The sequence below is a fragment of the Dinoponera quadriceps genome, unplaced genomic scaffold (assembly GCF_001313825.1).
Source record: "Dinoponera quadriceps isolate SergipeBrazil2010 unplaced genomic scaffold, ASM131382v1 scaffold616, whole genome shotgun sequence".
Classification (NCBI taxonomy): Eukaryota; Metazoa; Arthropoda; class Insecta; order Hymenoptera; family Formicidae; genus Dinoponera; species Dinoponera quadriceps.
Window position 1 is genome coordinate 1198787 of NW_014555184.1, and position 27548 is coordinate 1226334.

The 27548-nt window shown below is 45.6% G+C and overlaps 2 protein-coding genes across 9 annotated transcripts; one reads left to right on the forward strand and one right to left on the reverse strand.

Moving 5' to 3' along the window:
• Nucleotides 1-49: 49 nt before the first annotated feature.
• Nucleotides 50-2541, reverse strand: LOC106743277 (uncharacterized Golgi apparatus membrane protein-like protein CG5021). 6 transcript variants are annotated; one of them, XM_014616961.1, is made up of 6 exons: nt 1911-2157; nt 1746-1841; nt 1408-1487; nt 1093-1327; nt 324-578; nt 50-258 (listed from the first exon to the last, which is right to left on the reverse strand). In XM_014616961.1, the coding sequence occupies exons 3-6, from the start codon at nt 1473-1475 to the stop codon at nt 193-195; spliced, it is 624 nt and encodes a 207-aa protein (XP_014472447.1). In that variant the 5' UTR covers nt 1476-1487; nt 1746-1841; nt 1911-2157; the 3' UTR covers nt 50-192. The 6 variants fall into 6 exon arrangements, with proteins under 6 accessions (XP_014472447.1, XP_014472446.1, XP_014472448.1 ...); XM_014616960.1 differs by having other exon boundaries at nt 1716-1841; XM_014616962.1 differs by lacking the exons at nt 1746-1841; nt 1911-2157 and adding an exon at nt 2457-2541.
• LOC106743276 (zinc transporter ZIP11) lies at nt 2461-26227 on the forward strand. 3 transcript variants are annotated; one of them, XM_014616955.1, is made up of 6 exons: nt 2461-2784; nt 5699-6083; nt 7385-7536; nt 7627-7712; nt 18867-19124; nt 21229-25110. In XM_014616955.1, the coding sequence occupies exons 1-6, from the start codon at nt 2677-2679 to the stop codon at nt 21305-21307; spliced, it is 1068 nt and encodes a 355-aa protein (XP_014472441.1). In that variant the 5' UTR covers nt 2461-2676; the 3' UTR covers nt 21308-25110. The 3 variants fall into 3 exon arrangements, with proteins under 3 accessions (XP_014472441.1, XP_014472442.1, XP_014472443.1); XM_014616956.1 differs by lacking the exon at nt 21229-25110 and adding an exon at nt 25673-26227 and having other exon boundaries at nt 2652-2784; XM_014616957.1 differs by having other exon boundaries at nt 2652-2784; nt 5699-5948.
• The last annotated feature ends 1321 nt before the right edge of the window (nt 26228-27548 follow it).

A 27548-nucleotide genomic window follows, 5' to 3' on the forward strand; every position in this document is an offset into this window, starting at 1 on the left:
CTTCTTTCTGTCCTCTTCCCACACTCAATGGATCATACGCAGCAAGGGGTAAAAGTTATAATAACGATTTATTATAGAATACTTAGAAGATACTGCCTAACATCATTATGTACAAACGTTTGCAAAGATTCGTTAAATTATTCGGCAGGAGAATACAGATTTCGCATGACCGTGTTTGACAAATGTATAGATCTATATTACATTAGTCGGTTGATTGGAATTACTTGTCGGAGGACTCCTTGTCATCATCGAGGCCACCTGTAGCAAGAGAAATTCGGAGTCAACACAAATCAAGAGTGTGCGCCATCGCCGAAGAAATATACATTTTGGATCACTTGTTTCCTGAAGAAATCACTCGTGGCTGCTGAGATGTTCCTGTCGTTTCCCATTTTGCATTGAACATAACCGTACAGATTAGCCCCGTTCAAAACAATGGCGATGCAGATGAGCAAAAGCCATTTGAATTTGCCGCCGAACAACGCGATGATAAAGAGTATTGACCAAAGAAGCGGGCACAAGATCAGAGCCAACCAAAAGATACGCGCCTCGGTTGCGTTAATGCGATTCTGTTGAGCACCCTGAAACACAGGGCGCATAGCAGATATTGGATTTTCAAATGAAAATCGTGCGATTTAATTTGGATATCAAATTAGATCATCGCAATAATCGACGCCGGTAATATAAATTCAATCAAACGATTATTGCGTAATTGTAATAGCACGGTGGATTTAGAAAGTGTCAAGGGTACACGGCGTAGAACAGCTGGTAAACCTTGAACTATTCGATCCGATTAAATCAATGCTCGGTGAAACGTAACACATGTATGTGGAAAAAAATATATACTTGATAACTGAAAGTTATGTTATATCACGTGCTATAAATATAAAATGATGTATAGGCGACAGAAGGGACTAAGGCTAAAATGCAACCCTTTCGCTTATTGATCACATAAGATTTGAGATTTTAAATAAGATAATGACCTGAATGTAATGCACGCTGAAAATCATAAACAAACTGTATGCGCACAAGCAAATGTGTATTCAATGAAAGGAAATGAAAAAAACATGTCAGAATGTATAGAATTGAGCAAACCTTCTTAGACTCAAAAATCCAATGACTCTTGCCATCGTCGTCCACATAATTCCACCATCTAAGGCCGACCATTAATCTGCCGGTAATATTCTTAACTGTCCAGAAATCCATCGATAAAAGTAGTACAACAGTTACAAAGCTCGCTATAAAATTATCGGAAAACAAACCGCAAAACAGATAAACTACTACAGCTGCTATCCTGAAGGCCAAGTGAAACAGCGTAACATACGGGTGTCTAGAATTATAAAGGATAATATTTCATCTCACAGACGTGTAATCCACTTGCATTGAGAAATATGTCTTCGTTATATGTACTTAAGCTTGTTGACATTTTGGGTAGCCTCCTCCTCCTCCTCGCCAAAAGCGATCGTATCGTCGTCCATCAGTAAAGGTACCTGCAAATAAGATTCGTAGAAATGTCGAATCATGCGGTTTTGCACCAAATCATCATGCGTGTAACTGCGTATTTGAGACACAGACGAAGAAACGTAAGACGCGAAGGGGAAAGAGTCGCGGCAAATGAAGCCCCGAGAACACAGTTTACCCAAGTTCATCTTTGCCGCGAGAAATCGCCGAGAATAGTTATTATCGTGTACGAAACCTTCCTTCGTTAGTATACATACGGAAAACGAATGAAACGATCTTCCACCTACTATCGCCAACTAGAACTATTACTCCCGGTAGTCCCCTCCGTAACAAAACGACTATTTCGCTACACGGACAATCGAACGCTTCGAGGGACGCTACGACTAAAAAAAGGAACACACAAAACATGTAGCGTCAGTATGCAGTGGATCGCGCGTATAATCGACACCTACCGATGCGGACGCCATGTTTCGCACGTTGACAGACACCGTGTCGGCGCGCGTCGTCTGCTGCGACGTGTCCGGGTGTTTTTTTTTTTTCTCTCAAGTGTAACGTGACGTTCGGCGTTTCACCGGCATTTCGAGCATTGTCGATCAAGGCGAGTACCTTGGCATCGTTAATAACCGGCCTCGCCGCGCGTCGTAGATCACATTGGCCAGCACCGATGCACTGGCCGATGACGATTGGTTGAGAACGGTAGTGTAGTGCGCCGCGCTGGCACAGTGCTGACGTACGTGCATACGTCACGGACGTGACCAACCCTGCTTATCGCGAGGGAGAGAAATCGAAGGCGTGCGCGCGCGCGCGCGCGTCCGACCCCGCTTCCGCCACAGTCCGCACCCACATGTACGTTCGCATCCACGCACATCGTCGTGTCCGGTCTCAGACGCGTATGTGCGTGCGAATCAATTAGAACGAATATTCGGAAGTCACGAATGACGAGGCAGCGGGCGATAATGCGCCGCGATACGGCCGTAGTGGTGCGGTAACGTTCGTACCTACGTGTGTAACAGTAGTAGTGCTGTGTCTCGATGCGTCGGTGGTGCGCGCGGTGGTTGAGATAAGCAGCGCGGGGGACTGAGTGCTCAGACAGAATTCCGTCGACGTTCTTTCGTCGATCGTTCGCTCGTTCTCGCGCTCCCGTACAGTGACTCGCCACCGTCCGTTGACGGTATATAAGCCACGCTCCTCGCTCGATGTGACGTAGGGACGCTCAGGATGCTCAAGGATCACACACCAACCACTCAGGCACTTCTCGGGACCCTGTTCACGTGGGCCCTCACCGCAGCCGGCGCCGCGCTCGTCATCGTCATACGGGGGAAACAAGTTAGTACTTCCGTTTGTTCTTCGCGCGCGCGATTGCTCTCGCGTCTGTACCTCTCTTTTTCACGCTCTTTCGCGTCGCCACGTTCCTGTTGTAACATGCGTCAAACACGATCCCGTCCTTCCACCTAACAAACTTAACCTCTTTTGCGCATCGTCGTTTACAGTAGATACTCTCTCTCTTCGGAGCAGCACTTTAGACGCGCGTTCTACACTGTCTCACGATTAACTCGTTCTTCCGATTTGCACTTTTTCCACACTTTTCCTTTCTTTCGCTAAATCTGTTTCGTTCAGACATTTTCTCGTCTCCAATCGTAAATTATGCTTTACGATGAAATGAAAGCAAGCTTATTCGCGCGACACGGTTTGAATCCAATTAATATACAGACGCGATACTTGACTGTGTTCAATAATCTATTATATTTTAAAGATAGAATCAATTATAGGCTCTATAAAATCTATAATCTACGATACTATAGATTTTTAGTACTACCAGTGAATTTCGGAACTGTGTTGTCAGAATACAAATTAACGTCGGCCCAATGAAATAACTTTCAAGCGAGAAAACAAAACCCGATCGTCTGAATCACACTGCCGAGAATATAACGCAAATTCCAGCAATTTTTAAATTGTCAAAAGTGATGAGAAATGGTCACATTCCAATGATCATGGACTCGCTCTCGCGATATTCAGCTCGTATAGCGGAAGGACCAATCAGCGTTGCGCGTCGAACATGAGGTCGATTATCGATACGATACGAATGAACTCAGGCGCGAGACACATTTCCAAAAGGTAGCGTCGTTCGTTGTAAAGAAAAATGGCATCCCGAACAGTCGCATGAACAGTCGTCAACAAGAGCGGAAAAATCAGCTTGAAAGGCAGCTTTGCGCTGCCAGCCACAGCTTCCTAACTGTTGTAAAATTTTCTGCTGAAAGGCCTCAGCGATTTACGCTTTTCGTTAACATGTTTACTAAGCGATCGCCATTTTCTCCAGTATACTTTTAATAGTTCAACTGAACCACCGAGTAAACATGTCGGAAGAGTGTAAATCGCTGAGTGTCGTCCAGCGGAAAACTGTTGACGGCACAAAGAAATGTGCTCACTGAGCTGCTTTTCCTATTGAACTATATCGTCCGTTTGCTCGTGTAAGTGAAATTTCTTTAGCCAGTTACACGGCGTACTTAGATTTCGAGTTGATTCGATGAAATCGACAAGGCGCAGCAGCGACGACGTCGTCGTCTTCTTACGGACTTGATGCGGCCGCGCATAATCCGTCGCTTCCTCCGACTTTAATCCTCCTACTTCCTGCAACTTAATTCGCGCGAACATGATCGCGCGCTTTCACATTTTTCTGCGCACGCCGTTAATATGCCGGCACAAATTTTGTCCTCATTTGCCGAGATAACGGCCAGGTTCACCTTCGCACGATATGACCTCCATTACGAGCTTCACTCGCTACACAGCGACCCCGGATTTGCGGAAACTCGCCTAAGATAAAAATACCAATGCCTAACGAACGTTCTTGTTGTTTTGATCTTTAAATGTGAAACAATGTCAACTTTCAACATAGAATACATATATTTTGCGTGTAAAGTTTACATATTTAAAAATCAAAACAACAGGAACGGCCAGAATTAGGAACGTGTCCGGACGTTGGTGTTTATATCTCATCTCGTTATTGCGTAAGGTTATGTGGACGACCACGGTGAAATTTGGCACAAATTGTACATAACATAAAAAAAAAGTTTTTTATTTTTTACACACACGTTGGAGAAATTTTGCGCGAAATTTTTTTTAAATGTCAGAATTCAAGAATTCCAATTTTATCGAACGTTTGTGTGAAATGAAATGTCATATCTTTCTGAGTTACTAGACAAATATAGTGTTTGCATCAGATTTCACTCATTTTTATTAAATCGACGTATTTTATTATAGACTTTCCTTGTGTTCCTTTCTATCTTGATACGATAGTGAGATAGCGAAATATATTTTTTCTTCTTGGTATCATCAATGGCTTATATCAGGTATAATATACGCGGAAGATACACAAACAACGCACTATATTATTCTCCCTCGTAAATATCGCTCAACGTTATCTACTGCATAACAAGTTTTACTTCTAATTCAACGGAGCGTATACTAATACTCATTCCGAACAGCATAAGTAAACTGTAAATTACATTGTCAATCAAGTAAATTGGATAAGCATTGCAAAACTTGTTTTGAAGTAAAAAAACGAATATATGTCGTGAAAGAAAAAAATCCTATAATGAGTATTTCTGCGATGGGAAGGGACGTGTCTTGTAAATATTTAGTATAATTTCTGTGGTGCATTTATCTAATTGATAATCGCAAACTCAATCGTACGAGAAGTAGATAGAACTTGTCGATCTTATTTCCGTGCAAATGATACGCGAGATAAAGAGCTACGCTACGCTTACGAAATATTGACACAGATATTGATATTCGCGTTGTGTGAGTACTCACGTACATACCGAGTAAATAATCGTACCGCACCTCTGATGTCTCGACGGAAGTCGAACTTGAACTTGACGAAATCGAGGAAACAAACTTGAAATTATTAGCAAGATTGTTACTAAAATCGTTTCGCAATTTTGAAACAAACGCGCGAAAATTCACTAGAGTGAAACTCTCAGCCGCAAATGCTATTCCTCTATTTTTTTTTCCTGGATCGCGCAAATATCGTCCTCTGACCTTAAAGTATAAATAAATGAAGCTATTTTTTTTTTGTAATATACGCTCCAAGTATCTTTATAAAATGATTTCCCGCGCAACTCTTGAAATTTCCAAATAGCAGAATCTTTCCTCACTCTCTTTACCTCAGATACGAGAGAGAGGGAGAGAGAGAGAGAGAGAGAGTTGCAGATTTCATAAAGATCACATATTTTCTTTTTAGCGTAAGCTCCTTGATGTCAGCCTGGGATTCGCAGGCGGCGTGATGGTGGCCGCAAGTTACTGGTCATTGCTGGCTCCAGCGATCGAAATGGCAACCGAGAGCAAGATATACGGGGCGAACGGCGAGTACGCGTTCGTGCCGGTCGCAGTTGGCTTCGTCATCGGCGCGGCATTCGTATACGGGACGGACGTGTTGATATCTACCCTCGGCATTCAGTCCCCCAATGTGCTTTTAGCTATGCAATCAGTTGGTACGAAACAAAGACGCAAGATCATTGCGAAACTAAAGAGTGACGAGGACTTAGACGATAATGTTCCGTTTAACGACGTACAAATTTCCGGAAGTGGAAAAATGTACACTAGTGTCGAGTCGACCACTATCGATGGTACTTCATATCCTTCTCGTAAAATTCCAGTTTTCCTCTCTGTAGGCTTGGAAAATGGGATCAGTTCGCGATATACTATACCGTTCTATATACATATGCCTATATATGTATATAAACGTCAGTGTACACTCGCCCCTCTTTGCTTTGTCGCAGATATAGTTGGTTTTTATCCAAGGATAAGCATTCTTCTCCTTTTTGCTATCTTCGTGAGAAGCGATGTTCCAATATCGATCTGTCTTAAGATACAACTGACGCACAAGTTGGAACCTTTGCATGTAGCATGATTCAAACTACTTACGTAAAGAGTAATAATAGGACAAAATTGTGAAAATTGCTCAGAAATTTGTTCACTCAAAGTTTCCATAATACAGACAGATCTATTCGATATAATATTTTTCTTTAATTCGATTTAAAATTCATTATTCTTTCGATTAGTTGAGACACAAAATTTATCATCAAAATTTATCATGTGCGTTGAAGCACAAGTGTTCTACTTTTATGAAATTAAAATTTCTGTTGCTCAAGTGATTAAATTTCAAATATAGTCTGCTTAATAAAGTCTAAATATTAATTCCGCACATTTATTATATCAAAGTCTATCTTCTTATTCCGGATAAATATATTTTGTTTGTATTTAGTTGTAATCGATATAGTTTCCTGTTTGCAAAATAATGTCCAATAGGAGAAATATGAATGATTGACATACGCACTTATTCCAAAATATCCCAAGCTTTGTATTAGTATATGCATGGTGTTGTTCGTAGTGAGAATATGTGGAACTCCGGTACATGGGTTCAAACTAAACCTACAAATAAAAATACCCGACTTCCAACTAATTAAACACACATACACACACACATATTGCTCTTAAACCTAAAAATTATAAACTATAAACCAGTAAGGAGTGATGTGACAAAAAGTGTGAACAACAAAAACAAGGCCAAAAATGTACATTAAAAAACCCATCCACTAATATAAGGTGCACTTCCGCGTAAAATGTTATTTAAAAATACATATTTAAAAATTAAAAAATAATAAAAACATCTCTTTGGATCTGTGTGAGGAGTTCCACAAGCTTGAAAAAAACTGATCTTATTAATCCTGCCTAATTGATCCTAACATTTGCTCGTCAAAACCTTAAAAGATATCCGCAGTATAAAAAGACCCTTCTCTTCTCGATCCTTCATCTGATAAAAATTGTATTTGCATGAAGCGCTCCTGTGCCTGTGGTTCAGTTTTTTGAAAATGTGTGCCAGGGCGGAGCGTGGTACATGCGTTGCTGTGAATGTTTAATTTTTCAGGCTTCTACGAACAGAATAGTAGACGTCGACAAATAGCGCATATAAACAGACCGACGGAATCGGGGGAGATTGGCACAGTTTACGAAGATCCCAACAACGAGGCGAGGAACAATCAATGGCGAAGGATATTGCTGCTAGTTGTAGCGATTACGGTACATTTCTGCAAGATAGTAATCGTTCGTCCCTTATGTCACATGAATTGTGTCCGCATAATAGTAACGCATTTTCATTTTTGCAATCAGGTGCATAATATTCCCGAGGGTCTCGCGGTCGGTGTGGGTTTCGGAGCGATAGGAAGTAGCGCATCAGCAACATTCGAAAACGCAAGGTAAGTTGCATACAAAGTAGTATACGCGTTTCATACCTCTCCAGATTTCTCGGAGTGAAATATCACTCGCAGTAAAATGATCGCTCGAGTTTGCGAGTAATTTTTCACTCATATAGAGTGGATCGTCGAGTGAATATTTTTATTTGAAATTGTAAAGTAAACCTATTTCATCGTCGCAGAAATATATTCACTCTAATTGATCGAAACGTTCGCTCTTGCGGAGTCAAAATCCGCCTTAAGTTGGAATGAAACATTCTCGCGACTTCAAGTGGCGGTATCTTGCAGCGAAATTATTAGTTTTAGTGAAAATACTGCTATTTTTCATTTTGAGTGAACATTTACACCAGGAAACTTAACTGTTTCTCATATATTCACACAATTTATTCGTTTACCGAATAAATTATTACCCGACATAAATTTGCCTCGTGAAAATGATGAAGTGATACTTTCATAAGAGAATAGAAATAGTACGCGATCGGAGATTTAAAAATATGTTGTTATTAAAACGAAAGAAGCTTTAAAAAAAAAAATGCTTTCTGTCTGGTATAACGTCGCGCGACACTGCTGGCGACGAAGACTGTACTACTAGTATTACTGGTTTAGATCAATCTTGCCTATTCAATTGATTAGGCGCGTCACAAAGGTTAAATGCGAAGTTAGCGAAGTGGTGGATTTTATGTATTATCGTGGAGCCTTGCTCGCGACATCGAAGGAAAGGCGATCCGAGATAAATCCGGGCAGCAACAAGCGATAGTATTATATTATTTGCATTTCAATCCGTGAGATGAAAACTGGTTCGGAATTTATAAAGAATTGATAATATTCTACTTTTATCATTGATTACATGATATTTCTATCACATTCTAAGTGAGATACGTTATTAGCGATCAGTTTTGCATAATAAAATATGGATTTTATTAAGTGAAGGACGGTTCTAGGTTGCACTGATATACGTAATATAAAGAAAAAGAAATCGAATTCGAGAGACAAAGTTGTTGCTTGAAAGAAAAAGAAAAAAATGATCAACGAGCAATAGAAATTCCGTGAATACGAGATTGAATTTTGCGCGCGAATGTTTGAAAGAAAGTAAAAGAGATACCCATCGTGTGGGACATTGTTCCGACAATGTACAAATTTATCGGAATTACGACCTCTCGAGAAATGTACGTCCAAGTTTCCCGCTGCGACTTATCGACGCTCTTCTTGAGTCTGAAACTCCACGCTAGATGGCAGCAGCGTGAAGTACTCACACCGAGCCTCATGATCGAGATGGTCAGAACAAGGCGAACCGACTCGCGTGGTAGGAGGTCTCCATGAATGAGCTCTATGGTGGTCGGCCGCGACCGCCAGTTGGAGGCGAAGTTTATTGGCTTCGGTCGGTGCCTGCGGGCGCGCGGGAAGGGAAGGGCACGTGTGGCCCTGGAATCCGACGAGCCCTAGGCGCCGCGCATTCCATTCCACAGCGTTCCGCTTCTTCTTTCGTGCTCTTCACTCGCACTGTCCGCTTTCTTCGCGTCTGCTTTTTGAGAATTTCGCCCGCAACTTTACACCAAACCATCATAATCAAGTGTGACTCGCGAGCAGCGTTGAGATTCACGAGGTGCCCATCGAGGGACCAGTCGCGTGTTGTCCCGATTCGTCGCCCCTTGTGTTTTACCGCTGAACAATATATTTCCGAAAATTTTCTCGGCAGCGTGTTCGAAACATTAATTGAATCATTAATTATCTGCCGATTAGAAATCAGTTGCGTCTCTTTTCTTTAACGTCCATTTAAACGCGCAAAGCGTTGAATTGCCTCGGCAAGCTTCGAGTCCACTCGTATAACCGCGGTATGATCACGCGTATATACGGGGCCTAACTTAACATCAGATGCGCCGACACGAACGGAGCGGCATTCCGACGCATTCAAATGACGTCGAGAGTCGTCCCTCGTAGTCGGTCGGTGGGCCCATTAAGAATCTGTGGAATGAATGGACCGCTTTCCTTCTCGTGCGTAATAATTAAGAAAGTGGACCGAAATTCCTCTGCGACGGTGTTGCAACGGATGTCGCGGAGAATCTATACCGATAAGAGAGACGTAACACCGCTAATGATACATTTAATACCGCTGTAATAATCGCTCACTAGGCGACGAATTAATTCGAGCAATTTTAAACGCAGTCTGCCAGATGACAACCTTCCCGGCCATGCGTTTTTACTCGAAATGCGAGTTTTTTTTTTTTTTTTTTTTTTTTTTTTTTTTTTTTTTTTTTTTTGTTTTNAAAGAAGGTAACATCGCAAAGTCAACAACTGAGCGGAAGATCAAATTCTCGGCGTAGGGATGAAAAGTACATTTAATTAAGCGTCGAGTAACCGTCCGCCGGCAATCTCGGAAATCGGGCAACAATGTTTCCGGCGATAGCGGAGATAAGAATGTTGCCGACGAGTGGTTGAACCATCGACGAGAAACCGGGGCAATTAATAGCGCAACGAAAGCGATTTTCTCGGGATTTTCTCCGCGACTGGGAACGGCGCGTTGCGAAAGGTAATTAGCGCCGTCACCTTAAAAGCGATCGAAAAGCGACGGTAATAAACCATTTCGGAAGTGAAACTTCCCACGGTGCGGCCATTATTGGTAAATCCTCTATCCTAATAAGAGCTAATAAGAGAGAACAACGGCGCGCTTTTGGCGCTACCGGGCTGGTTTCGAGAACACTGAGAGAGAAGGACACGTTCTCGATGCTCGTTTGGAAAAATCGCTCGGCCTTGGACGACCCTAGTATGCCCTTTTCTGGCCCAACCAGTTCGTAACGAACGACATACCATTCTCACGACGATTGCGATTAACCCCCTTGGTCCTGCATATATTTTCAGCTGCACTGGAAGGCCCGGAGCGCTCGTTGTATACGTACAGGGTGTCCGAAACGCGCGCGTCGATCGTCTCTTAAAGCGTGGCCATTACGTGATCCAATGACTAAACACGCTTTTCCTGACCGCGCGCTATCGATTGCAATATCCGCAATGGGCGGGATAAAAAAGGTCCGATCGTTGTCACGGCGTCCCGGTCAAGGAGAACGTCATCGAGACTATGTAGTCGCGATGGAAATGAAATTTTGCGCAATTCAAGCGACGGGCTCCGCCATGTTCGCGTCCTTTCCAAGGAAACGTAATTTTACTCGCGGCGGCATAAGTTCCGGTCAACGGTGCTGAAAGAATCATGAATGAAACGTTTCGCAGTTTCTGTTGCGCTGCAACCACCGCCGCCGGTGTTGCGGATCGACGGAGATGCGACAAGAAATCGAAGGAAAGAGAGAGAGGGGAGGGGCAGGCGTTAGCAGGTAGATGGAAAGGTATGGGCAGCAACGAGCAGATTTGCGCCCGTTGCAAAGCGCTCAAGGAGATCCGGTACTGACTCACTACCGAGCGGTGCTATGCGAATTTTTCGCGGAATGTGGGTCTCTCTGCCGTTCGTTTCTTTCGTTCCTTTATGCACGCTTTTTCCAGAAATTCTCGTCACGTCGCGAATTACACGCTGCCAATTTTGCCGGATAAACGACAGAAGAATGTATCCACGGAATGGATGCTATACATTCACTTTTTTTTCTACCCAACAATCATATTTGAGAAGAGAGAAATTTGCGCGGTATTAAGAAACGGAGAATATTATCGATATGCGTCAGAGTGGAGTCAATTTTGGATCCTCTGGTTAGACAAGTCGCGATAACGCATCTTTCAGCGTAATCGTTCCCTGAAATTTATTTACGGCACGGCCGGACAACGTTTCGGATCACCGTAGGCGGAGTACGATCTCACAAAGGGCGCGAGGATCTGATTTGTATACACACTGGCCCTCCTCACCCTTCTTCTCCTCCTTCTCCTCCATTGTCCTCCTACTCGTCCTTTTTCGCGGCGCTGCTGCCGGACGAGAAGGAGGAGGTTGAGCGACGAGAAGTGGAGAGAGCGTGTGTAAAAACCGCGGGGTCTCCGAGTCGCTGCGCCACGTAGATGAGGTGGTGCTATGTTAAACATGGCGCCGGACAAAGCTGCCGACGAAACCATCTCATTTCAGTGCTATCCTCTCCCGGCTGCCTTATTATATACCGGCCGACCGGCGCTCACCGCGCGCGGTCCCTTCTTCTTTCTCCCGGTATCCTCTCGTTCTTATTCCTCTTTTTTTATCTCTTCGTTCCTTTTACCTCCCCTCCTCCGTCCCGAAAGCTATCTCTCCCTCATCGTTCTTCCTCTTCCCCTTTATCTTCATTCCGTTCTCGTTTCTCCTCGATATCCCGTGCACGTCCAGTCTTAGACACGACGATGAAGGTCGAGATTGCGAACTTTTGATCTTTCGATATCGAATCGACGGGGGCTTTTTCAATTTGCACCAACAAATTAGCCGAATGACTTCTTCATCCGATCGACTTTCGTTCGTCGGTTGAGCTCCCCGTTGAAGGGGAAAGGATAATTAAATTTCATATTATTTTCATGCGAAAGACGCGGATGGTAATGATTATCGGGGAAGCGTTCTCGGTCTCCGTAACGTCTGTTCTCTCGCAGCTCTAATCGTACCGGCGGTGCTTATCTCACGCGGAAAACCAATTCTGACGTGCGCTAATAGCGACGGAAGTCGACTACGATATAGTACTTCCCGCTCGCTGCACAGTGGATGCACGTGCGCCGCGATATAGGCCTCGCGTATATGTGCTCTCTCGGAGGGGCTCGTGCGTGTCGGAGTAATTTCTGTTGTCGGCGATTTTCACGGCGACCAGTTCCTCGAACATCGATCTCGTCGGCATGCAAATTGCGGGGAAACCACCGTTTCCTCCTTCGTTTATATTGACCGCGTCGTGACACTCCCAAATTCGTCGAGAAACCATTCGATCATCCTTATATCGCGAAGCTAACGCTTTTTATGTAATTTCCCCTCGCGTCGATACAAAGGGAGAAAAAAAAAGGGCAGAGCGATATCGCCAGGGTTAATGAGAATCGTGCAGATTGAGACGTGCGTTTTACGACATCGCGAAAGTTTTTCGTCGCGTTACAATCGCGAGAATTGAAATGAAGTTATTAAATCTCGAAGATAACGAGGAGATAAAACTCGCTGACACGATTGATATTTGCAAAGAAACGTATTGAATTGAGAAAAAAGAATATGTTACTCGCAAGAAATTTCATACAATAATCTCGCGTTTACATAATTATTTCCACTTTATGTGCGTTTGACGCGCATTTTTCTCCTTCCACTCGAAGGGAGGCACCGAGACACAACGAAGGCCTCGAAATATGCGCAATTATAATGAAAAACTTCCGAGGAATTACCGAGCGGCGGGCCCTTAAGGGTCGGTCGCGCATTCAGCTGATCTCGTCCCTTTCTCCAGATTATTCCGCAAAGTTACGTAGATAAACGTTTCACTTTACAATCATTCATGGCTTTTCGCAAGACCTGAAGACGGTTTCTAACATTCCGCGCCGTTTGTCTCGCTCCCCCCTTACCTTCCTTTACCGACTTTGATATCGTAACGTAAAAATGAAATCGTCTTTGGGAGAGAAGAGAGCATTCGCGGTTAACCTTGAACGATCGTACGCTGCATTCCAATGATTTCCTTCTTTTCGGCGAGGAGAGCATCTTCTAGGCGAGCGTCTGACAGCCGGTCGACGCGCTCTCTCTTCTCGCGCACGGGCCGATGCACCGGCTCGCAGCGACTTTGCAATGTCTGGAATGCGGCGGCATTACACATGCGCGCCGCGTACCTTACTCGGAACAGACGAACGAACAGCCGGATCCGTTATGTCCCTCGACGACGACCTCACGATCGTCTGCTAACCCGCCTCTCCGCGACCCTCTTTCTCCCTCTCTCTTCCTGCCGCGAAAGGAACCCAGGGTTCCTAATGCGTCGTCCCTCGTCGCAACTGTTGGGAGACACCTGCTTCGCTTTGCCTTACCTTACCCGTTGCTCGATTAATCTTGTTCGCCGCATACCGCGAGGTACACCTCTCTCTCTCTCTCCGATTAGGCACGAGCGGCTAATGCGAGCTAATTGATTCCGGTTGCGAGCTGACGGTGTATTACGAGAAAGATGGAACAGTCGCAAAATATTTCCACGTGTAATGATCGCACGACTATAATTAAACTCGCGTGACGAAATTTCGTCTTCGTAATGCGATTAAACGGCAGTCGCACCTCTTTACCACGCGTCTGAGGAACGAGTTTATCGGCGATTGTTGAGGGTGCGATGGGGTTGATCTTATGGTTTTATGGCGTTAGGCCGGTGGCCCCGGGACTCTCGGAGCTGAGAAGAGCCGGAGAGCTCGCCTTGGCGTTGGTGGAATGCGGGACGGGCAAATCGCGGTCGGCCCGCTTGCGCCTCGTTCCCATGCATTCCTTACTCCCCCCCTCGCTCCTCCGCGCTCTCTCGTCCTGGGGCCCCCTCTCTCTTTCTTCTGCCCTCTCCTGATTTGTCTCTCTTATTCTCTCTCTCTTTCGCGCGTTCTCTCACACTGACACGCTACACTCGTTCCACACCTCCGCGCGCTCCTCGACGCTTCATCCGTCTCGTTCGTATCTCTTTCTCTATCTTTCTCACTTTAGCAAGCATGTATACACACATACACCTCATTCTCCTCCTTTATCTCTCCCTCTCTATCCTTCCTTTTTCATCTCTTTTCAAATTCCTCTCTATGTCTCCCGCGCGAATTCGCGGCTCTTTTCCTTCCGTCTCGAATTCCCCATCTCGCTCGTTTACATACATACGATTTCCTTTCTCTGTTTCTCGCGTCCGAACATCCTTGCACCGTCCCCTCTCGTCCTGTTCCTCGACTTCCTCCTGCTTCTCATCGAACACACTCCCAGCGTCGCGGCGAGGAAAGCCTCGTCATGGCATCTTAACCGATCGACTCGTTGCCCGACGGGCAACATTGTTGCGAATCAGGTCGAAGAAATAAATATTGAGATGGAGCAATATCGAGACGCGTTATGCGATCTCAGACGCGTTTTATTCCACTTTTATTTCCTCCTTTGATAATCAAATTGTCACTCTCTCCGTTTTCATAGTTTTTGTAGATATCATGTAACTCGAAGCTACGCACTTTCAAATTTTTCACCCTGATGAGACGACACAACGCTTTCTATCAATCAATCGGCAAAGTTTCGCGCGATATCAGACGTCCTGCAGGAGCGTGTTGCCACGTAAGGACAACCGCGGCTTTACGGAATGCAACATGGCGTCCGACGAAGCTGCAGCGATGTTGCTTCCCGGCGCGGATGGTCTATTAAGCGATACCGTCCAACTCGATTTCCAACTGATTATTCGATCGTCGACATTAACGTATTATATGGAGATTCTCTCGCGTAACATTTCGCTTTTCACCGCGTTTCTCCACGTTTCTCTCTCTCTCTCTCTCTCTCTCTCGCCACAGAGGACCACCTAAATCGCTCGGTCGTCTTAAATATGCGTAGGTAACGGTACGAGAACGTGGCACGTGTCCGAAACTCACACGCGCGTGAGTTTTTTCGCGTCCGAGCGACCGGTCCGGGCGGCTCTCTTTTTTTCTACTAGATGAAATCCACGGTTTTCGACACGAGACGGCTCGACGCCGTATGTTCCGAATATCACGATTATCGCTCACATTTCAATCAATCGTACGCCTGAATAGAACACCGAGTTGCACGAATAAACGCACTCCTCGAATCTATGGGGGGTCTTCGGATTTTTATCTTGGCGGCGATCTTCAACCGGAGCCTCAATTAAGACAACCATGCGAACGCGGGTTTCACTAGAAAAATTCCTGCCAGAAAACTCGCCGTGTTGACTCGCGAATACTTTCTCCCGGATCCTGAGCGAACTCCTCCGCTCCCTACGAGAGAGCTCTCCCTGCTCGTTCCTTCTCTACACGAAAGAACGTTCGATGCCTCGCTAATAGGCAGATTAGCCACGCATCGAACGTTACGATTAGGGAAAGGTCGGCGTTAATTAATTAACGCGTGTCTTGTCGTGGCGAGTATGAAATAATGAGGCTTATCGCGCGGACGGCTTAACGAGAGCTTTATCTCGAGAGGCGCAAAGAGAGAAATAAATGTAACAATCTCGTAACGAGACCTTTTTTTTTCTCCCCTCCTTTTCACTTATTTTTTATTTTTCAAAAACGTGTTTGCTCATCTCGAGGAACTACGGGAATGACATCTACGGCCTCTCACGGAGTGCTATTGACCTTGGCATATAGAAGAAACCTCTTCGACGTGGAGATAACTTTAAGAACACGCCACCTGACAGCCTTTTTTACCGTCAAGTCTTCAACGCGTGTTCGCAAATTAATGGTCGCTAGTGAATTCCTTACGTCTCTATTTTTATCCGCTTCTCTCTCGGCGCTTCTATCCGAATTCACACACAGCTGCGGGAGAAAGGTTGAGCGACCACATCGCGCGAATCCCGTTCCCAAAACAATTGGCCGTCGCGCCCTAGCCGTCTGGCAGACCGGGGTCCTGACCGTGGAAAGTAGAAAGAACCACCGGCGAGGGCCCCCGCGATGGTAGTGGGGTACCCGGGAGGGAGCAGCAAAGAGAAGGGACAATACATACGATAGGAGGAGGAGAAGGGCGGGTACGATCGTTCTCGGAACTCGGGTGACCTCCCCCGGTGCAACCGGCGAACAGCCGACGGGTTAACTGTACAACCACTTATGTACCACGACGCCGTAGGAATGCGGCGACGATGATGCCGTCGTCGTCGTTCCATGAAATAACGCACCGCATACCGCGGCATGGCATACCTCCTCTCACAGGAGGAACACCGCGCGCGCGGATGATCCATGCGCGAGAGTGCGTCATTCATTCACCTGTGCCGCCGCCGTTCATCGTGCCGCTGATCTATTGTTCCCCGTAAATCCCGACCGATCGGAAGAGAGCCGGAGCTTTTTCGTTCCCGCGTGCTTCGCCATTTTTGCGGCCCGTATTGATTTTTCGCGACGCCTAACGGCCGCATTTTTGCACACACTCGTGTTCTCCCCCTCTTTCTCGAGAAAGAGCAGACGTCTCGCTCTTTCGTTGCACGCTCTCACAATTGGAGACAAACATTCCTTGAGAGACGCACAGAAACGTATTGAAACATCGCGAAAACTCAGAATGTATTTCTTTCGGGATGTTAATTATATTATGTTATCGAAGCAATTTTGTTCGTGGAATTGCCACAACTGGCATTCGTCGACTTATCGATTTGAGAAATAGATTTATCCGTCAGCACGAAGAAGAGAGAGGTGCGCTGGTAACACGCTATTCGTCAGCCGCCGTGAAGCGTGATTACTAACGGCGACGAGCACCCGAACGGCTTATTCGCCGCAACGTTCGCCTCGTAAAGTCCAGTGTTCATGAATACCGAATTACGGGAGCTAGATCGCGGAAGATCTTCGTTACCGCGTTCCACGTACCAGAACCGAAGGGTTTTTCTACGTTTCAGTTGGTTCGCGCGCACGGTCCGGTCATTCATTCGAATAGTTGCTCTCCTCTATGAAGCCCGCGGTACCGTTTTCTCGCTTCTTACGGGCCTCAGAATTGGATCATCTCTCTCGCGGTAACCGAACGAGTCTCTCGACCGTCTTTGATTCAGCAACTGGCCATAGAGTTCTTACGAGCTCTCTCTCCCTCGGTCTAGTTTCACGGGAACATTATTACGACGATCCTAAGAATCCCATTGGAGTTCCATCGAGAGAAACTAATGGTATTGCGGGAAAACCGAATGATTATTAACTGAATTCTTGATTAATACGTTATCTCGGCTTCGCTAGAAAATCGTGATCATTTTAGAAATGACGAGACACATTTCTCATCTCGCGAATCCTCAAGCTAGGCTATTCGACTCTCGCTCGAGGTAGTGAATGGAAAGGTGATTCGTCGCGGGATTGGCAGACGGTCGAGAACGACTGATACTTCCAAAGTCGGGGAGAATCGTCGCAGATATCGTGCGATATCGTGTGTCAGCGAGTGTTAGATTATGTACGCGATCCTGTCGTTCATTCACCTGTTACGTCTCTTTTCCTTCCTCGTACCTTCTCACTGCCTGCCTATTTGCCTATCTACTTGCCTACCTAACCTACCTGCCTGCCTTTCTCCTTCATTCTTCGACGTGATTCTACCATGCTATTACTTGGACCATAGATCACGCTCGGCGGTCCGCGAGGTCGCGGAAAAGAAAGACGAACGGAGGTCGAGGAAAGAGGTCTCGCTTAGAACTTATAACGAAGCCGCATTATACCCCTTCTGTCGCGTCGCTAATCCGCCGCGTGATTACTTTTTTCCTTTTTCCCCGCGACAGAATAGCCCCGACGCATTGTTCCTCGTGTAATCAACAATTTTTCCCAAGTTCTAATTGCTTTAATAATATATCTTGCGTATACCTCCAGTTTAATCGATCATTATCAATAACATATGAATACATTCAACACTGTGTCTTTGAAGAACCGAAACGCGATATCGCAGTAATTAATTAACGTTATTATGACACATCATTCATTTACGGGCGTTCCGCCGATAGTTTGATGTCGGGGCAGATCCGCATAACTGGAAGCGAAACTCGAGGCTTTGTCGTTCATTGACATCTTATTTATGAGCGGCGATCCTGGTCGAGTAAGCTTAGCCGTTCTCCGGTAGGCATGAAAGACCGAGACACACGGCTATCTAGGAAGCCTCGCGGCTCTTCGAGCACGCTCCGCTCGCGGAGATGGAAAAATCTGGAGAATGTCGAAGCCGTCGACCAGTTTCAAGAACTCACCACTTGGCGAGCGTGTACGTGCGCGCAAGTTGATTCTCGCGCGGAGCCACCTTGTCTCCTTTGGTTTTGTTCTTATCGTGCGATCGCGCTAAGCGTCCCTCCCCACTCTCTCTCTCTCTCTCTCTTTCTCCCGTCCGCTATTTTTGCATACCGCCTGCACTCCGCCGGTGCGCTTCCACCTTGCGAGCGGACGCACCGGTCGCAACATCTAGTGGCTCCGCCACAGTTGGCATGAAAATGTCACAAATGGTCGCGTTAATATCGCGAAAAAGTCATTTTGTTAGGAGCCCGTGTGCCTACTTTCGTCAGTTATATATGAAAGCGATTGTTTGTCGACATTAATATCGCTATAATAATTAATATTTTTATTCAATGAATCACAGACTAAAAGGAGGGACATTCGACAAACTTGTTACAGGAATCTCGCGATCGGTATCGGGATACAAAATTTCCCGGAAGGGTTGGCAGTGGCGCTGCCTCTTCAAGCCGCCGGAATTAGTACGTTGAAAAGTTTTTGGTACGGTCAACTCTCGGGGATGGTGGAACCTATCGCCGGTGTCCTTGGCGCAGTCGGAGTGACGCTCGCCGCACCTGCGTTACCTTACGCACTTGCTTTCGCGGCCGGCGCAATGATCTACGTCGTGATCGACGACATCGTCCCGGAAGCGCATCAAAGGTATGTACCGTAATCACTCGTCCGGGAAAACTTGAAAGCGACTCCTATTTGCACTTTTTATAATGCTCAAAATTACGGCTGCGCGTCGCTAACGGTCGCTCAACTCAAGAATCTCTTTCGAGGATGTAAAAGCGCGACAATCTCGTTCAGTCAGCTCCGGAGTCGTCCCTCTGCAACAATATCGCCTCCTTCCCGCGGAATGGAATAAACGTCATCTTGAAAATATGCACGATTTATTCGGGTACAATAAATGCTGCGAGTGAGACGCGAAAGAGAGTTAAATCTCGAAAAAGGAGTCTTATAATTACACAGCGTGCTCTCGGAAAACACGCGCGTCTTATTGAAAAAGCGTGGAAGGTGGCGTTGAATGCAGAAGGGTGAAGCCGGTTCGCGCAAAGGGACTCAACTCGTTCCCTTAACTGGTTCCGGCTTCTCGTCCTTTCTTCTCTCCCTCCTCGCTCTTCGTCTCTACTATCTCTTTCGCTCCTTCTTCTCTTCTTTTAACCATCGTCCATACCGGAGGCACCGGTGCACTTGCACCCGTTTCCGTCTCACGTTTCACCCTCGGCCCATTCAAGACGAATTAGAGCCTGGGCCTGAGCTCGGAGTCAGAAGGGCGGAAGACGCTTTTCCCACCGACACAATGGCTCTTTATTTCGGGATTTATTCCCGTCGCCGGCCGATCGATCTTTCGGCTACGCGCGAGGATCCTATCGTTCGGTAACTCGAGCATTGTCGCGCGCGGATTAAGAAGAAAATCTCAGTTCATTTCGATATTATCGGTGGCACATTCCTTTCATCGATGGGTTTGTCGAAATCTTTCGACCGCGCATAAATATGCAAGGGAAAAAATTGGTGTCGTATGAATTTCTACTCGCTATGTATACACACTACACTCATAAACACACTCGAAAGCACACGTATCTACCGCGTATTCGAGAGCGATTACGGTACAATGGCGCGTGACGGCAGTGCCGTAGTTAGCCGGCGAAACGGACGTGGCGAATTTCTTTCCCAGGCCCGCTCGCTCGGCGGCCTAGCTGAAGAAGGCGCATTGTCATTATAATTGGCTCCTTTTGTATTTCGCGTGCGATCTAACCGTCCGTACACGCTCTCTCTCGCTCCCTCGGGAACCGGCCGGAAAACGCGCGTCTCTCCTTCTTCGTGGAAACCGCCGAGACGGATCGCCGTTTTCGAACTTATCGTACGGCAAATAGGCGGCCGAGAAGAGGAGCGCATTCGTTTCTTCGGGAATAAGAACCCTATGCGCAAACATGCACGTGTGTATTAATAGCGGGCTCCTTGGCCCTAAGTGCCGTAAGTACCCAACTCACAGATTGTACTGTTTGAGTAGTCGTATTTGCCAAACCCACATTTTCCTCGTTTAAGTGAGATATGAGAAATTGTGGGTTGGACCAACGTTACTCGCTGATCATTTCGACAGGTAATTTCAAGTAAAATAAATTTCGTAAGAATTTCCCTCTCACCGGACCGATTAGCAGCCTAAAGCGCAGGATCGGTCCTCTGCTCGGCGAGAAGAAACGCGGGAAAAACGATCTTTTCCGATAACACGCGGCGTTTTGCGATGAGATACGATAATGGCCAATAAAAATACAAATTTTCTGAGGCATACCGAAAGGAGGTATTTACCGCGCGGATATGATTGATGTGGTAGAACGCCCACCGAAATACAACGGCGCGTTTCGCCGGCCGTTTTAAAATTGATGGCCGTGTATAATTTACGAAATCAACAAGCCGTGACGTGCAATACCGGGTATATACGCGTGTAGCGCGAGTGTGTGCTTTGTATGTGCTTAATCCCTACTTACGCCGCGAAAACCCTTTTATTTCTCGCCATCCTGGGGCTCTCTTTCTCCCAGGTCGTTGCCACGGGGCCGACGCCTCCTTTTTAATTCCCCGTCCTTTGATTTTCACGTTCGATCCGTTGCGCTAATTAAAATTCTCCGCTCCTTGCCGTCCGACCGAGATTGCGCACAAGTTCGAAGAAAGTTTGGAAAGACCGCTCGCAAATAGAGAGTTACTTGACTTTTTTCGCGCCTGAATACTTAATGCGAGCGTCTCGCTTACAACTTTCTGTTTACAGCGGAAACGGCAAACTCGCCAGCTGGGCCGCCGTCGTCGGTTTCCTGGTGATGATGTCCTTAGACGTTGGCCTAGGTTAAGGATATGTCGACATATTCGCGTCCTTGCAGAGGCGCCTCGAAATCACGCGGCAAAAATCAGGAAACTCCTCGACTCGCGTGATATTCGTCGAATAATAGTAATAATTAATAGTTCTTTTTAATCGCCTTACGCAAATGCGCGTCCTCGAAGATTCGGGACCTCGAGCGAAAGGGACGATCGCGTACGAGATATATTTCCGTGATTCCTGGTATTCATCGAAACGCACGACTGTGATGAAGGAAATTGCTGCAATGTTGTCGAACGCGTTCGACACCTTTCACGCGGCTCGTTCGCGCGATAAAATGTTTTGGGATTGAAACCGGTATAATTTCCGCGAAAGAATCACGCTCTCTTCGGACCGTCGAAAACCTGATTTTACCATAAATATCGTTGCTAAATACCGGTTTCGATCTCTGTGAAATGTCGGTATGATGAAGGAGACGATATCGATTTAATCGTCTACAAATCGATTGACGCGAAAGTAAATCGCGTCACACCGCTCAAAGTACAACGCATCCTAAACCGTCGGGTAGGTGTAGCTTCAACGAACCTATAGAACGCATATTTCACTTTGAGAAAAGTCTTCCTCCGAGTATCTAGTCCGCGTTGGTGCGATTCCAGAATCGAACACTTTTTCAAGATCGAACATTTAGATCGATGTTTTTCAGGATTCACTGAAAAACGCAGGATCGATGCAATCGTGAAAGCCCAACCTATTGTAAAGCAACCGTTAAAGAATGCGCAGCGTCGAGAGAGTCGTCGGAAAGAGAAAAATGACACGTATCGGCGTGCTGAATCTTATCGTTTTCCAATTGTTGTTATCCCTCGGAACGTTATGTACTTGAAAATCTGCCGGAACCTCTCGGCCGTTCCCACGAAGGACCACCGCGGCTGCTAATGTTATTCGTTGCATTAATTATCCCCCGACATTATTACGTCCCGCGCGTGTACCGTTAGTATCCTCGAGATTTTAATCACGGCTTAATCGTCGAATTAGTTCGAATCGTTCGTACGTACGATTCGCGGTAATTCACCGCTAGAATTCCATCTTAATGAGAGAGGACGCGCCGCATTATGCAAATTCGCGTTTGCGCCTTTCTGGAACACGAAACTCTCTTTCTCGCTCTTGAGACGAATATTTCGTAACTCGTGAGCGGTTTTCTCGTGCGTGCGACACACGCAATCGTTCGTTCATGCCTCGCGGGTAAACCTATACGCGTATTTATTGCGTTACAATGTGTCCTTTCTAATCACTTTGCCGCGCAACGGTGCAATTTCGTTCTTACGATGACGTGACGTTTATCTCGTAACGAAGTTGCCGCTGTCGGCGCGAAAATAGACCACAATCCGCGTTTGAGGCAGAAAAGGCGGAAGAAAAATTTCCCCGCTTTATACCCCGCGGCAAGATTTCGACGTAGTCTACCTTCCCTCTCTAAAAAAAACCGCGTGTTGACTGATATCTCCAAAAGTATAGAAATGTTGAAGCCTCTTCTCCACGGTGGTGATTGGACCGTCTCAAAATCGTCTCGATGCAATTGTTTATCTTGACTCGCGGTTCTTTTCTCGTCAACAAATTTCAGCTTGGTGCTTATCATTAACTGAGATTTTTCTCCGTATAATAACGATTAGCTAAATAGAGCATGAGCGTCTGTGTTGTTCTGTTGAAAGAGACTTTGAACGTACAGATTACGCGTCTGTAGAAAAATTCTGAAAGAAAACGATAAAACACTCGCGCCCCATAAAGCTTCATTATTGACACATTTCGCAACTGCTAGCGTGGAATGTCCTGTTTCACCGATCCATAACGAAGCCAGATAAAAAACGTCGCCTCAGTGTCGCAGGACACGAGCGATCGATACGATTCGAAAGTAGGAGAACCGCGTCGGATTCGTCATTTTACCTTCATACCGACACAATCGTTTCTCTCATGTTTCTCTCTCTGTGTGCGTGTGCGTGTGTGTGTTCTTTACACACACACACACACTAAGATTCTTTATACATATAATATTCATTCGACGCGAACGTAATATTCTGTTTTCATTATTAAGCGATTCTCCCTGGTCTCCCTCTCCCCCATCTCCACCAGTCGACGTCTTCTCGAGATCGATATTCCTCGATAGGCGTACTCGCGATAATTGAAAGATACAGATGAGCCATCGATATCGGATCCTCGACGCTGCCCTCACTTATGTAAGATATAGAGACTATATTTTGATACCGTCGATAGTATACTATATCAAGTATTAGCACACACACACACACACACACACACATACACACACACATATCATCACTCGCGTGTGTATACAATTGCATATTCCTCGTACTGATTTCGCGTTAAATGGGCTGTTTAATAGGCAGTCTGGTTTCACGGACGTCGAGAAGCGTCTCCGGCGTGACAATCCACCAAGTAGCGTTATCGCGACGATTCGATAAAAACTGCCGTTTCGAGCATTCACGGACACCATTAGGACTGAGATTGTCAATTCCGAATTGTCAATTGGACCTTTCTACCTGCGAGAATTTTTTTACCGCTTTTATCACGCGAACCTATCAATGGCAGATCTTCTCGACGATCTTTCGATCCGGACGATCGACACGATCGCTATTCGAAAAGTACGAAAAATCAGCGACGCTCGGTTTATATTAAACCTCCTGTGTATGAACGAGCATCGGCCGGTTGAAGCTTCGATGATAGAAGCGAAAGGTGTCGTCGAACGACTTCGGCGTGGCTTTGCACACGTCGACGCTCAGGTACACGACGCGCGTATGTGCGATGCTTTAGCGAAATATATACCTGTAAACTAATCACACAACTATATACGGATCGTGTGACTGTACCAGTATCATATCGTACCTTAAGGTAGTTGTTGTTAGCAAGATCGATTCGTAAGTAGTGCATTCATTTGTAATTGTTGAAAAATTGCAAAACGCCTCTTACCCGTCGTGTTATAAATTCGACACGATTGTTTATTCATTTGATTACTCGTTTACATAGGAAATTTACACCGAATGTGTAGTGTTTAGGCGTTTATTAGGATCTTCGAGTGTGGTGGATATGAAAGAAGCGCAGTGACTAATAATTTTATCGTTCCCAGATCGCTTTTTTCACAGCTATAATGAGAATTTTGCGTTCCGATTAAATTAGGTGCCTTCGTAACTTAATTAGCGTTACTCGTGTAATCATGATATGCATGATAAGCAGGCATGGGAGGGACTTACTTCTCTTCACTTATTTAGAAACATCTCACTTTTCCTTATTTTTAAGGAAAAAAATCATTTTCTATTCAATATGAACCCTTTTTCCTGACGGAAAATTGGATCGCAAGAAATAACGTTCAGTAAGTAGTTCGCTTCTTTGAAGATAAAACAAAATATTCAAAAAAAAATAGAACGTAACAATGATGACACAATAAAGTGAAAAACTGTGATTTTATTTTTAGCCTTTTTGAGATTTCTATAAAAAAATTATTTAGGAAAGTCTCACTTTTTACTCGTTTTTTTTTTTTTTTTTACTGACTTGCTATTTTCTTTCTTTTCCAAGAATGAAACTCACTTTTTTAACTACTTTTGACAGCTGAATCGCTCCCATGTCTGTATCAGTATTCGATGAATTTGTGGGCTATGTTAGCAACGACTGCTTCACTTTTCATTTATTGCAACGCAAAGATTCAGTCGGAAATGTCGTTCCGAAATCTTTACGCATTAAATGTCCTAGAAACGCCTCTTGTATTCATTCATCGCGAGTTTAATGTTGCGATGCAATGGTTTTTAAGATATACAATAAAAACAGTGCGTTAAAGTAACGTGTTTGCGACATCCTCTCGGATATCCCTTTTGTTTTTGTCCTTAAAGTTAGTTGACTAGTAAGTCAGTGTAATATATTGTATGTTATTGTACTATGTAAAAGAAAAATGTTTATCTGTACATAAGATACGATCCTTCGGTCTACGTAACGTCAATTTTTAATTAGTTGTCAAATCCACAATTTGCGGATACGATGAGAAACTACCGATTGCATCACAACAATACGAATGAGAAGGATTGTCGTGACATGAATGAGTCATTTGTTTTCGAAAGAATTGCACACCGAGCGGTTGTCTTCTTCTTTCTTTGTTATAAACGGTAAAGATATTGTTGAAAAGACAAATGTATCGTATGCGATAATCCTCTTCTCGTAGTTTCACATTCTTACGCGAACGCTATCGAATGTTCTCGTCTTTCCTGGGAGATGAAGATTTTCGACTAATACCATTTCAAAAATAAAGTGATTCGATCGTAATAGGTGGTATTACGCTAATTGTGAGAAGAAATAAGGAGCGCTTGTCGGCGGGAAGTTACAAAGATCTCTCTCCTCGACTCAGACACGGTGAAGTGACGGCGTGCAGTGTCGGCGGTGCATCCCTCGCTTCGCGTCTCACCGCAGTTGCATAACCCGAGGAGAACCGAGACATGAATGGAGCCGAGCGACAAGGACGGCTACACCGTCGGTTTCCCGATGCAACGAGTGCGAGTGTGTGCGCACGTTACAGTGGTATGGCGTACTGACCGAGAAGGATGCCGGGAGCAGTGGCGGATTTAGGAATAGATTCGGAGGTGTTTCCAGGGCGATCAAGATGCGAAAACTTCTCTCTTGACGGCACCATGCGCGGCTGTGAAAGAAGTCGTCGTGATACAGGTGGGTGAACGAATGAATTATCACTACTATCTCTTGGACAAACTGTTGCCTTATCGTTTGACGATGCGATTATTCTTTCGGGACAATAAAAATATATAGTACAAGAATGTATATGTATAGAGTCGCGAATAATAATAATGACGATGATAACATATCAGTGTAATGTATCGGCGAAAATAATAATCCTGTGACATGCAGCGACACTAACAATGTATACCATAGTCTCACACAAATTGAACTTTATTATTCACTTACTTGTTCTTCAGTTCGCCATGTGAAAAATGCATGACCTTTGAGCTCCGGTGAACGCTCAAAGGTTCGTTAGGGTCTATTCCTCTCGGCTGTTCTCCTTGTCGTACAAAGAAGTAAAGGAAACTACTACGAGGGGTGGCACGAATTAACGTGCCTAGAGCAGCGCGATGTGTGAATCCGCCACTGTGTAAGATCGGGAGAACAGAAATGACGACGCAGTGACCGGCAAAGTCTGGGGGGAGAGAGAGGAGGAGGCATTCCGGTGGAACGGCGGAGAAGCGGGCGCGCATCTGCCGCCGTGTTCGTTCGCTCGCTCGCGGAGAGAGAACCAACGGCCGGTTAGCAGAGGAAGGGGGACGAAAAGTCGTAGGAAGAACCAACGGAGAGATGCCAAAGTTTACTGCTTTCAGGGAAATCCATCTCGAAGGTGAACGACGAAATATACGTTCAAAATACACACGCGTTCGTCGTGTTCGAGTGAAAGCCATCGAAATTGTTGAGATAAGAAGCGAATATACCGCAAAGAGGCTACATTGTAGTCCAAAGTACCCTTTTAACATATCAAAATGAGCGTGAAAAAAGAAACCGATCGGGAGCAACGAGTATGATAGCGGTAGTTGAAAAACAACGAAGCGGAGGGAAAAAAGGAAGATGTGTCGGCGGTGCGATAATCGGTCTAGCTAGAGATGGTTACGTGGTCGGTGCGTCGACGATCCGCGCACGATCGGGGAAGAAACGCGGCGGGGACGGTCGGACGAAAGGAGGGTGGGAGAGGCAGTACGTCGCATAGGAAAGCCGGGACACCGCACCCGCCAGCAGTCTCACAATGCACTTTGCCCTGCGCGCCGATACGCGCACGTGCAACGCGATTCGATGACGAACCTCTTTCTCTCACATACTCTCTTTCTCTCCATCTTTCCTTCTCACCTATCCGTCGTGACAACGTTCGGTGACAGTAGTGTTGTTTATTGTTGTTCCTGTTGTTGCACTGTATGGTCGGTGCATAAGCGGCCGATTGATTTGCGTATTTTTGTTACAAATATACCTCCGGACTGTAGCGGCTCTCAATCTGTGGCGAACGTGACCATCTGATCGTCAATGTTCGCTCATGTGAATGTCGCGTTTTATCACCGACGAGAGCACAGACGGCACAGGAGAGAAAGCACGGATGATAAATTTTCTAATCCACCGAACGCGAGATTCCGCCGGAGGAGGAAATATTACCGAGCTAATTTCCAATTCGAGAGTTTCCAACGGTCCACTTCCTGTCGCGCCGAAATCCGTCGTTGTCTACGGATAGGCGGATGGTA

Bases quoted from the DNA above. Each gene is read 5' to 3' on its own strand.
- LOC106743277 (XM_014616958.1), bottom strand. The intron at 579-1,092 runs GTTTGCTCAATT...CCTGTGTTTCAG, and splicing joins GGATTTTTGAGTCTAAGAAG to GGTGCTCAACAGAATCGCAT. The intron at 259-323 runs GTATATTTCTTC...CTCTTGCTACAG, and splicing joins GGAAACAAGTGATCCAAAAT to GTGGCCTCGATGATGACAAG.
- LOC106743276 (XM_014616955.1), top strand. From the start codon at position 2,677: ATGCTCAAGGATCACACACCAACCACTCAGGCACTTCTCGGGACCCTG. The intron at 7,713-18,866 runs GTAAGTTGCATA...AACTTGTTACAG, and splicing joins GCAACATTCGAAAACGCAAG to GAATCTCGCGATCGGTATCG. The intron at 19,125-21,228 runs GTATGTACCGTA...TTCTGTTTACAG, and splicing joins GTCCCGGAAGCGCATCAAAG to CGGAAACGGCAAACTCGCCA.